Source organism: Anolis carolinensis, chromosome 5 (genome assembly GCF_035594765.1).
Source record: "Anolis carolinensis isolate JA03-04 chromosome 5, rAnoCar3.1.pri, whole genome shotgun sequence".
Taxonomy (NCBI): domain Eukaryota; kingdom Metazoa; phylum Chordata; class Lepidosauria; order Squamata; family Dactyloidae; genus Anolis; species Anolis carolinensis.
In genome coordinates this window covers 13781496-13793624 of record NC_085845.1, presented here as the reverse complement: position 1 = coordinate 13793624, position 12129 = coordinate 13781496, and the positions used below count along the sequence as shown (strand labels likewise).

At 39.3% G+C, this 12129-nt stretch overlaps 1 protein-coding gene across 1 annotated transcript in view; it reads right to left on the bottom strand.

The window, feature by feature from the left end:
* The window catches only part of fras1 (Fraser extracellular matrix complex subunit 1), a 386797-nt gene that overhangs the window by 204635 nt on the left and 170033 nt on the right, over positions 1–12129 (bottom strand). The window contains exons 5-6 of the mRNA XM_062981362.1: positions 9152–9311; positions 5502–5635 (exon numbers count right to left, since the gene is read on the bottom strand). Coding sequence (XP_062837432.1) covers positions 5502–5635; positions 9152–9311 — 294 coding nt within the window. The remainder of the gene's footprint in view (positions 1–5501; positions 5636–9151; positions 9312–12129) is intronic.

The window sequence follows — 12129 nt, the reverse complement described above, 5'->3', positions numbered from 1 at the left end:
TGTTACTTTACAGCCAGGGTGGAGCAGCTCGGGCTGTGGCGCAGGCTGGAGAGCAGCTGCAATGAATCACTGCAATGAATCACTCTGACCAGGTCATGAGTTCGAGGCCCACTCGGAGCCTATGTTTGTCTGTCTTTGTTCCATGTTAAAAGGCATTGAATGTTTGCCTATATGTGTAATGTGATCCACCCTGAGTCCCCTTCGGGGTGAGAAGGGCGGAATATAAATGGTGTAAATAAATAAAGATACTAAAGTATCTTTAGTTGGTGTGGAAGGATTTGTGTTGATGAAGAGCTGCTGTTAGAGAGAAAGCTACAAAGATACAGAAGAATGGGAGAATAAGACCAGTGAAAGCCTTTTGCAAGTGAGAAGGTTTCAACTACCTGGGAGTGTCTGGAAGAAGGACTTGAGAAGAATCCGGGTCTTCTGCTATACTGTAAATATTCCTTGTATAAAGTCTTATCTATTACAAAGACAAGTTGTATATGTATTCTCCTTAACCAGAGAGGGAGCGTTTCTGATGCAAAGAGGTTTGTTTCTGTTGCTTCAGACAGAACCCCATTAATTTCATTGATCCATAGTAGAACGGGGGGGGGGGGGGGGGGAACGGCTAAAGCTTTGAAATGTGAATCCTGGAGTTGAATTCCGGCAAATCTAAGAGGGAACCATTGACTTTAAAGAAGAAAATAATGAAGCTTCAACCAAGGATCTCCTTCAAATGTGGCAGATGACGACTCTTATATCAACAGAGTTGCATGGCAATGTCAGTGTAAGCCACCCTAAGTCAAAACTAATACTAATACAGTAGAGTCTCACTTATCCAACATAAACGGGTTGGCAGAATGTTGGATAAGCGAATATGTTGGATAATAAGGAGGGATTAAGGAAAAGCCTATTAAACATCAAATTAGGTCATGACTTTACAAATTAAGTATCAAAACATCATGTTATACAACTAATTTGATAAAAAAGTAGTTCAATACGCAATAATACTATGTAGTAATTACTGTATTTACAATTTAGCACCAAAATATCACGATGTATTGAAAACATTGACTACAAAAATGTGTTGGATAATCCAGAATGTTGGATAAGAGTGTGTTGGATAAGTGAGACTCTACTGTAATAAAACTTTATTATTAGATGGACTCAGGGTGGATATGAAGAAGCTTCATATGAAGAAAGTACATGGACAGACAACATCTGCTTTCAGGTTTAGCACTTGAGCTAAAATAGTTTCTATATCTTTAAAAACTCCTTTAAAGTTTGAACTAAAAAATCCAACCTGGATACACTCTTTGCCTCTTAGCCATGACCCCAGGCCCTGTTTAAATAGCTTTTTCTTTCTCCAGCCCTTCCCTTTCAGATTGCCTTCTCCAAATATTCACAGCTTGTACTACTGATAGCCACTTTACCAGTACACGAATAAAAGGCAGTGGAGAGGTAAAAAAAAGGAAAGAGAAGAATGAACAGGGTAGGATTCCCACCATTAAGATTAATGCATTTTCCATCAGAGTCTCTTGTTAGGGAATCCATCAATGATTTTGAAAATTAGCTGAAGAGGGAGTGGGTTGATATTTTCGCATTAGGACAGAGATTTCCAATCTGATTATTCACACCCTTCTCAAGTCGCCAATATATTTCTTCCATGTTCCACGGCATTCGAGCAACCAGCTGATTAAATACCAGCATGATCAATTTTGAGATAACGGCACATCGGAAAAGAGGGGTGAGATGGAAACATTTAGGTATTTTCCATAAATTTCTTGTAAGGCTCATTTCTTTTAGCTCTTCATCTCCGCTACAGAGCTGAACGAGCGTGGAACATTTTTTAGTATGCCTCCCCCACTAAAAGCGTTTATATACCCTCATCAAAAAAAATAGCTGACATTACTAATGTGAACACCTGGATGCTTAAAAGGCAGGTGGGGGAGATCTTAAAAGAGAAACGCTTTTATGGCATGAAGATGATGGCAGAGCTCTTCTTTGCCTGTTGCCTTCCGGGCCAAGGTTTCTAGAAACCTGGATGACTAACGCCAGACATCAAGGGATCCATTCTGGCAAATGTTTTCAAAAAGGAATGTGATGAAGAGCAAAAAGGGGAAAAGGAGGACAGGCAACCATCAATCCCAGCGTTTTTTAACGTGTTGGCTGAATTTGAAATGGAGAGGATGGGGTTTTGGAAAGTAAATGACTTTTTAAAGCAATAGGGGAATGGGACTTTGGGTTCATGGACAAAGGGTTGCATCTATGTCCTCTTTGGAGGCAGTGCATCTCAAGGATTGGTTTTAATCCAAAGGTGAATCTACAGTGCTGGCTAAACTGCTGATCTGAAGGTTGGTGGTTCAAATCTGTGAGACTTCTCTCATGCGGGGACATGAGAGAAGCCTCCCAGCAGGATTGTAACACATCCGGGTGTCCCCTGGGCAACGTCTTTGTAGACGGCCAATTCTTTTACACGAGAAATGACTTGCAGTATATTCTCAATTAGTTTCTGATATGATAAACAAATCTACACTATGGAATTAATGCTGACTAGCATCACTTTAACTACTGTGGCTCAATGCTATGGAATCATGGAATTTGTAGTTTGGTGATTCCATAGCCTTGAGCCATGGTAGTTCAAAATGATATTGAACTGTATTAATTATGCAATATAGATACATCTGAAGTTTTAGAAATAACACTGGCTATACTGGCTAGGGGAATGTTAGATACTGTCATTAAAAAAATTAACTTTTTGTGTCATCTACTAGTATATGGTGGCGCAGCGGGTTAAACCATTGTTAGCCCCAGCTTCTGCCAATCTAGCAGTTCAAAAAGACTTGCAAATGTGAGTAGATCAATAGGTACCGCTCTGGTGGGAAGGTAATGGCGCTCCATGCAGTCATACCGGCCACATGACCTTGAAGGTGTCTACAGACAACGCTGGCTCTTCAGCTTAGAAATGGAGATGAGCACCAACCCCCCGAGTCGGACACAAATAGACTTAATGTCAGGGGAAAACCTTTACCTTTACTTTTACTACTATATCCCCAGTTGTAGTCAACAATTAAGATTAGAAATGCATACTAATGAAATGGGGCAAAAATGCTTGGCAAAAACACAGTGCGTTTAAAAATGCCTCACAAGAGTCATTTTATATGAGTCATTTCATACCACATACAAGGAAATAAGAGACCAGCCACACTGCAGAATTACAGCAGTTTGGCACCACTTTAACAACCATAGCTCCATTTCTTGTAATCCTGAGATTTTTAATTTGTTGTGACATCATAGCTCTCCATCACAGAATGGCAAATATCTCACAATACCACACTACAACTCTGAAATCCTGGCTGAATTTTCAGTACTTTTTAACCAGAGGTTGGCATGTCACAAACAGAAAATACTGATAATTAAATTTTTGCAATAACAAACTTGTGTTACAATTGTGATTATGTGAGACAGCAACTCCTTTTTTAATACAACTTCAGCAGTTTTATAGTTAAAGGCTGTATGTGACCTGTTTGCTTTGAAACAGTTTGCACCACAGGCTTGCAGCAGCCTGTGTTTACAAACAAACAAAAAAAGAGAAATAACAAACAACTATATCAATTAACTCTGAATAACTAGAAAGAAAGGTTTTTGAACATTTTTAATTAACAGCAACTAGGACCTCGAGACTAATTATTTTTAAAGTGCATAACTGCTCAAGCTCTGCAAAAAAACAAAAACAAAGAAGCAGTACATGTGCATCTACACTGTAGAATTAATGCAGTTTGACACTACTTTAACTGCCATGGCTCAATGCTATGGAATCCAAGGAGTTGTAGTTTGGTGAAGCATGAGCTCTTTTGCGCAGAGAAAGCTAAAAATTTGTAAAACTACAATTCCCAGGGTTCCATAGAATTGAGCTATGGCAGTTAAAGTGGTGTCAAACTGCATTCACTCTACAGTGTAGATGCACCCATAATCTCTAGCTCTCTTTCCAAACTAATCCTCTGGACTCACCACAAGGTCATGAGATGGAAACTGGAAGGAAAACTAAATGTTTGTGTCTCAACTCAACCAAGAAAAACTTGGGAGCAGCCCATTTTTACAGGGTTGTCATTAGGAATTACTTGGACAATATACTTAAAGAGCTTTGATCATTTTTGACAAACATTATGCTCATTTGCACGCGTGAAGCTTAAATGTGTACTTAAATTGATCTATAATGCCAATGAGTGCCAACTGTTGACTGGAATGTATTTTCAGTTTCTCCTCGCATTCCATCCTAATCTAGAGAATTCAGGAATTGAACAAATCATACAAGAAAAACCTGAATAAGCTTTTTGTGCTGTGTGCAAAAAACAGTCTAAATATTATTACAGGCTATTAAATAGTTTTTACTTCTCCCCATTTAAAGATCTTCCTCAAGACATCCTCTACAATAGAGATATACCCTCTAGCATAAGTTCCTCTAGCACAACCCTTATGGACAAGCTTTGTCAGACGTTGACCATCAAAGCGTGTTCTTTCTAGAAATCTCTAATTCCTCCAGTGCAACTCCATGGTCAACTTTTGGCAGAAGTTAACTAAAAGTCATATTGGAGGACCTTGATATTCCTAGTGCGAACATGTTAGTCAAATCTGTTAATACTCAAATCTGCAAAAGTAAGAACCAGTGTGGTGAGGAAGGAACATTTCAACTAAGAGATAAATGGTGGTTCATCTTTCTGAAGCTGATTCTAAATGATCAGATACTTGTGTAATTCTGCCAGATTGTCATGCATTTGAGCAGATTAAACCCAATGGAATCATGAAGAGCCTGCTCTCAATGAGAATGGATAACAAAGCCCAACAAAAATGTTCTTGGTGTCTTGAGTTTTTAGATCTGTTCCTGGTGTTCTTTGGGATGCTGATGCAGAAAATAGCATTGGATCAACCACATCAGCTCTAGTTTCTTAGATATGGTTATCATGGTTTTCTATGGGCGAGCAGATGGCTACTGGCATATGTTCTATATCTCAGAAACTACAGCTGATAGGGGTAAACTGGCAGCATTTTTTGGATTTAGAAGGTCAAATATACCTGGAAACAGGCTAACATTTCAGGCACCAAAATATGTGTCGGCCAGTGTAACTGTTCTCTGTTGCTCTCCACCAACTGCTAAACAAACAGAGGGAAAAGCCTTCTCAGATCCCTCTAAAGCTTGGAAATGTAACTTTTGAGCACTATAATTCCTAAAGTCCCCCAGCTAAAATGATCCGTGGGTTTTTAATGCCATCAGACATTATAGTCTTCGGATTCTGAGAACCTAACCTTCCCAAACTTTGTCCCTTTCATCTTAGCCCTAGTGAGCAGTGATGCAGGGGAAAACAGGACGATGATGCCTGGTAATCCAATTCTAATTTATATTTTCAATAACGACATTCTTTTGCCTGGACAGCAACTTCCAGCGAGGATATACATTGCCTAATTATGGGTTTTTTTAAGCTAATAAAATGCAAAGAAGTTGACAGCATGCATAATCATACCTCATTACACGACACAGGATGACAAAGCGCTGTAAAGCACTCCATGGTCCCATTCTGACAAATACATTTGGCACAACGACCGGATCGCCATTCCTCACCATCCCGGAAAACCTGGCCATCGAAAAAGCAGGTCTCTAAAAAGTATTGGAGAGAACATTTTCATGAAATATTATAGAGGCTGTGCAATCACAGTAATTTAATTTTTAGAGGACAGGCTCACCACAAGATATACCACATCTTTACTCACATAGTCCTATAAACATGTCTCTTGTGGCCAAATGAACATGCAACACCACATGGCAATCTTTTATCTAACACTCAAAGCGCCTTTACTTAGCCACAGTTTTTTGCATGTCATGTTGGTCCTAAGAAAAGTACTGCCTCACCATGACTTTCCTAACAGGGTCTTATGGATCAATACTACTTAATTTGATTTATAAATAACTTGGAAAACTACCTAATTTAGCTATTCAACTGCAGAATTCCACAAATGAAACAAGATGAATTACAGTGAACCCTCTGCATTTGCAGATTTGATTATTCACGGATTTGATTAAAATGTTCTCTCTAGAAGTCTCTACAGTTCTCCACTGGAGAATTACTGCAGTTTGACACCACTCCAACTGGCATGGCCCAATGCTATGGAATTAGGGGCTTTGTAGTTTGACAAGACAGCAGCACTCTTTGGTAGAAAAGGCTAAAGACCTTGTAATGCTATAGTTCCCAGGATTCCACAGCACTGAGCCATGGCAGTAAAAGAGGCATCGAAGTTCATTAATTCTACACTGCAGATGCACCCAGAGGCCCCTTCTACACTGCGACATAAAATCCAGATTATATGCTTTAAACTGGATTATATGGCAGTGTAAACTCATATAAGGGCCACTGGGGTTAACTGCTGAGCTGCTGAACTTGCTGACTGAAAGGTTAGTAGTTCGAATCCAGGGAGCAGGGTGAGCTCCCACTGTTAGCCCCAGCTTCTGCCAACCTAGCAGTTTGAATTCATGCAAATGTGAGTAGATCAATAAGTACCGTTCTGGCGGGAAGGTAAAAGCATTCCATGCAGTCATGCTGGCCACATGTGTAATTGAACAGGTGTAATTGGACAATGCCAGTTCGTCAGCTTAGAAATGGAGGTGAGCTCCAACCCCCAGAGTCGGACACAAGTAGACTTAAGGTCAGGGGAAACCTTTACCTTTACCCTAAACTCATATAATCCAGATCAAAGCAGATGATGTGGATTATTTTCTCTAATAACCTGGATTATATAATAGTGCAGAAGGGTCTTGAGTCTTCATCTCTTCCTCCACTCCTTCTTAAAACAGTTTGTGCTTTATGACTGCAACTTCATGTCCCTGATTCTGTTCATTTTCCGCTGCTCCCAGTTAAAGCCACTGCCTCATTATGAGTTGCTTGAACTTTGCTCTGTTGTATTTCTGTTTTATTACACAGGGCCAGACCTAGATAATTTGCTATTTGAGGTAAAGGATAAGATACTCCCCCCCCCCCATTCTAGTGTGCCATATACAGAAACTGAATGTATTGCCAGCTGTGTCTGTTATTTTGATACCGGGACTGAGATAGCACCTTCCACCGCACCCAAAGTGTCAGCAAACCAGTTTAGGAGATTATATCGTAGGCATGGGTCAGACCCGCAACAGGGGTCAGGAGCCACTATGTATCACTTGAGACATGTGCCTCAGTCTCTATAGCAGAAATGCCAGGCATATTTATTATCATATTTATATGAGCAAAATAATCACTTAAGTATTAAAGACATCTATCGCCTTGGGATTGTGAGATTTGGAGGAACAGCAGGACTTGACACACTTTCCCCTTTGCCAACTTCCACGAAATTAGTTGAAAACCTATCCAAAATCAATGCATGTACTGTACTGTACAATTCTGAGAGCTCCCTCTCTAAAATAATCATGTAAATGCACGCTAGTGCTGAGATGGAAAGCCAGAAAATCAAGCTCAAAACATGCATAAATCACCATAAACAGTAATAGGGTCAATTCTTCCTTAAGCAAATCTGCACAGAAAAGACACTTTGCATATCCCCCGCATCCATTGGGGAAACGTTCCTGGCTGGATCACAGTTACTTGAAATTTCAGATACAGACGGACAGAGTTGACAGAAGTTTCTAGAGCACATGTGTCAAACCAAGGCCTTCCATGTCATTTTATGTGGCCCTCCAGATGCTAGACTACAACTCCTGGATTTCTCATCCTTAGACATCATGGCTAGAGTTGATGTGATACAGTCACATCCAGAAGTTCGTTCTGCTTAGTAAGGATTGTGGGGTTTGAATTTAAATATAAGGCTTGTGAGTATGAAGCCAGACTTTGAAATGTCTTTTCACCTTTTCCCAATCTCAGTGCTGTTGGTATGCAATTCCCATTATCCCCAGTCGTATGCAGATCAGCCAAAGTGATGGAAGTTGTTCAATAACATCTGGGGACCCAAACTGGGTAAAAACGAAATAACACCAACTATCATGTTCAAAAATTATAGCTGGCCCTCTGTATCCATGGACTTTCCATCCATGGATTCAATGGCCCTTTGAACGCAACGGTAAGGCTGATGTGGCCCTTGAAGAAAGTAAGCTTAACACTCCAGGTTTAGAGATGTCTAGAAGAGTATCCTCTCTAAGAATGTGCTAAGCCACCAGATGACTCTCTAGTAACTCCCTAGGAAAGCATGCCATAGAATCGCATTGGAGGATTTAGCAAATACCAAGAGAGACCACTTCCCCCAGTGTGGTTAAGTGGAATCATGGAAATGATTCTGTGGTTATAGGGGTTAGCGGGTGGATATTACATGGCCTTTCCAGATGTTGTAGAACAGCAACTCCAATGTTTCCCATCATTAACTATGTTGGTAGGACTGCTAGGAATTGTATATCGGGAAGCCCACAAAAATACTATGACATCCTATAATACCCTGAAAGCATGTGGGCAATATGGCAGCTGGTGGGCATTGGGAATCCAGCTATTACAAAGCAGTACAAAAATAAAGTGAGCCGAGGTATCTCTTTTCAGGTCACATTTCCAACACAAATTCCCCAAAGTTTCAAGGTGAAAGTCAGCTATATAGCAGATATTTTGTTCATGAGTAGGACCACTGGATTTTTTCCTTTTAAAAAAGGTAAAGGTTTTCCCTTGACATTAAGTCTAGTCGTGTCCGACTCTGGGGGTTGGCGCTCATCTCCATTTCTAAACTGAAGAGCCGGCGTTGTCTGTAGACACCTCCAAGATCATGTGGCTGGCATGACTGCATGGAGCGCCGTTACCTTCCCGCCAGAGTAGTACCTATCACTCTACTCATATTTGCATGCTTTCGAACTGCTAGGTTGGCAGAAGCTGTGGCTAACAGCGGGAGCTCACTCCTGCTCCCTGAATTCAAACCACCAATCTTTTGGTCAGCAAGTTCAGTAGTTCAGTGGTTTAATCTATTGTGCCACCAGGGGCTCCGGGATTTTTCCTACTATCCTTTTTAAACAAAACTCTTTTAATACATGACAGTAAGGGAAACATTACACCCATCTGTGGGAGATACAAGGCAGTGGTAGCAGAAGGAAATTTGCTTACATATCTAAGGAACAAAACCACGAACAGAAGACACCTCCCAAATTAAACCTTCTCACCTCCAATGCTAAGACATTGTGGGCAGCAGTCTTCTTGACTGATGGACCTTACTTCATTTCTCTCACAGAAAACATCAGGACAAGGTTTGGAGGTGCAGAAAACCTCCCCGTTTGCACATGAGCATGATTGGCACCCAGAACCTGTCCATTCTGTGCCATGCTGAAAGTAAAGACAGAGAAGAAATTATAATCAACGATTTACTGACAAGAAAAGTACATATAAGGATTCTTAGAGCCTTATGGTAGTCGGTATTTTCCCTCTTCCTGCCCCAAAGCATGAGCTACCCATGGATGGATATGACCCAATCCTTGTCTTCATGAGCCCTCTTAGTCCTCAGAAATTCCCAATATGAAACAACCAAATAATATGGAGAAACATGTTCCTAGAAGCCATGAAAAATATTCCTTCTCCTCTATAAAAAGTCCTTCTTAGAGCCATCACATTTTTCTTTGATAGAAAATATGCTTTTTAGGAAACTGGAAGTGGATACTCAGTAATGTCTCCTTGCACGTCATTTACTTATTGACATTGATTAGTTTATTTATGTCTTGCCTGTCTCCTGGCATGAGGCCCAAGGGGGCTTCAAATATTCTAAAGCAAAACAAATCTTAAAAACTGATAATAAGAAGTTTAAAATACACAATGAAAAGCTGTATATTAAATCATCACTGAAGTTTAAAATGTGCAAAATTGTTTCAAAACATAACAAAATGATAAATTCAGCCCCTGAACACACAAAAAGGTCCCCTGCAACCAATTCATTATCAAACCCCAATTTGGAAAAAACTTCTATTTGCTTGCTGGCAAAAGGAGAGAAGAAAAGGAACTAGCCAAGTTGTCCATGGAAAGGAATCCATAAACTCAGAGCAACAAATTAAAAAAACCCTTCCCAAATGAGCATGTGATGGTAATGTGACGGGCCAACAAACAGTGTCTCTCAAGGATCTTGAAAGTCTGGTAGGCTCACAAGGAAAGACACAATTTGTGGATAGGCTGGACAGTCATCCCTCCACATTTGCAGTTTTGACCATGGCTGCTTTGATTATTCACTAATGTGATTTAAAAATTATCTCTAGGAATCTCTAGGTCTTCCAGTATGACTCCATGGTCAATTTCCTCTAGTCATGCTGGAGGATCTAGAGCAGGGGTCCCCAAACTAAGGCCCTCCAAGGTAATTTACCTGGTCCCCGCCTTCATTTATAATATAATATTTTTATATCAGTTTTAATAATATAATATATTGTATATACATATAATATTGATAATAATATTATTTTATACAATACAATACAATACTAACAATAATATCATATAATAATATTAATTATATGTTATATATTACATATAATATCACAGTATAGTAGTATAGTTCAATATAGTATAATGCTAATATTGTGCTATGCTAATAATATAATATATTGTATGTACATGCAGCTGCTCTGAGTTCCCTTTGGGGTGAGAAGGGTGGGATATAAATGTAGTAAATAAATGTAGTAAATGAATAAATAAATAATTTTGGACTTAGGCTCGCCTGAAGTCTGAAATGACTTGAAGACACACAACAACAACAACAGCAATCCTAATTAACCTGACTATCTCATTGGTCAGAAGCAGGCCCACACTTCCTATTGAAATCCTGATAGGTTTATGTTGGTTAAAATTATTTTCATTTTTAAATATTGTATTGTTCTTTCATTGTTATTGTTGTTGTTTTGCACTACAAATAAGATATGTGCAGTGTGCATAGGAATTTGTTCGGTTTTTTTCCCCAAATGATAATTCGGCCCCTCAACAGTCCGAAGGATTGTGGACCGGCCCTCTGCTTTAAAAGTTTGAGGACCCCTGATCTAGAGATATCTAAAGATGACATCCCTCTGGGACTCTTTGTATCAGTGGTTCCCAACATCTGATCCTCTAGATGTTTTGGATGTCAGTTCCCAGAATTCCTAATAGCTGGTAAGGTGGATGAGATTTCTGGGAGTTGAAATCCAAAACATCTGGAGGACCAAAGATTGGGAACCACTGCTGTAGGTCATCCATTGTGTTTCTATGCCCAGCTTCTAGTGGAAGTTGAATGACCACAGATATAGTTGAAGACCTCACATTTCTAGAGAGGGCTCTTTTTTCTGTTAAATGGTTTTTATTCAAACATACAAAAGCAACTAACACATCTTTATCTACAACATGCGACCTATGCACATTCTAAACAAATACCTACTAAAATAATCTAGAAGGGCCCCGCCACTTGTTGCCTGTTGATTTTAATTTCTTATTTGTTGGTCCCTTTAAGTATCACTTTATTTCTACCTTTCTACTTTTAATAAAACTTTCTATATCAGAAAAGCAATGGTTGAAGATTATTCCTATCTTTGCTGTAAAAAAGTAATAAATATGTCCTCAACCAACACAGTTCAGATTTCATTGTAATTTTAACCTTTACAATATCTTCCAACATCATGTCTATCTGGGTCCAACATATCTGGGCCTTTTTATGGTTAAATAAAGGTTAAATGTCCCAACATAGTTTTTCTCTTTCTCTGTCTTCATAATTCCAGCGAATGTGGAAAGTTGACACAGTTCAGAGTACTGGTTATGATCTTTATACAATCATAACCAATGCTCCGAATTGTGTCCAAACAAGTAGCCGAGAGTTAGAGATTTCCATAGCATTTTGGATGTTTGCTGTAGTTCTTAGTGAACTGGTCCAAAGAACATATAGAAACATCCAACAAAATCTAATCTCTAGATAAAAAATAGCACCAATAGATGTAAATCATATAGTGCAATGTTTGTGTTTGGTCTGATCATCCTCCTAAATTTCTCATGATATGGTGTTCACTTCTCTTCAGTGGTCCAGTATGCTTGTGTCAAGTATGTATTAACTAGCTGGGTTAATAGACCCTTAGTTATACAAAATATTCAAGTCTATTTTCAAATATAAAAGTTGAGCATGGGTGGAACCACATACCAAAAACAG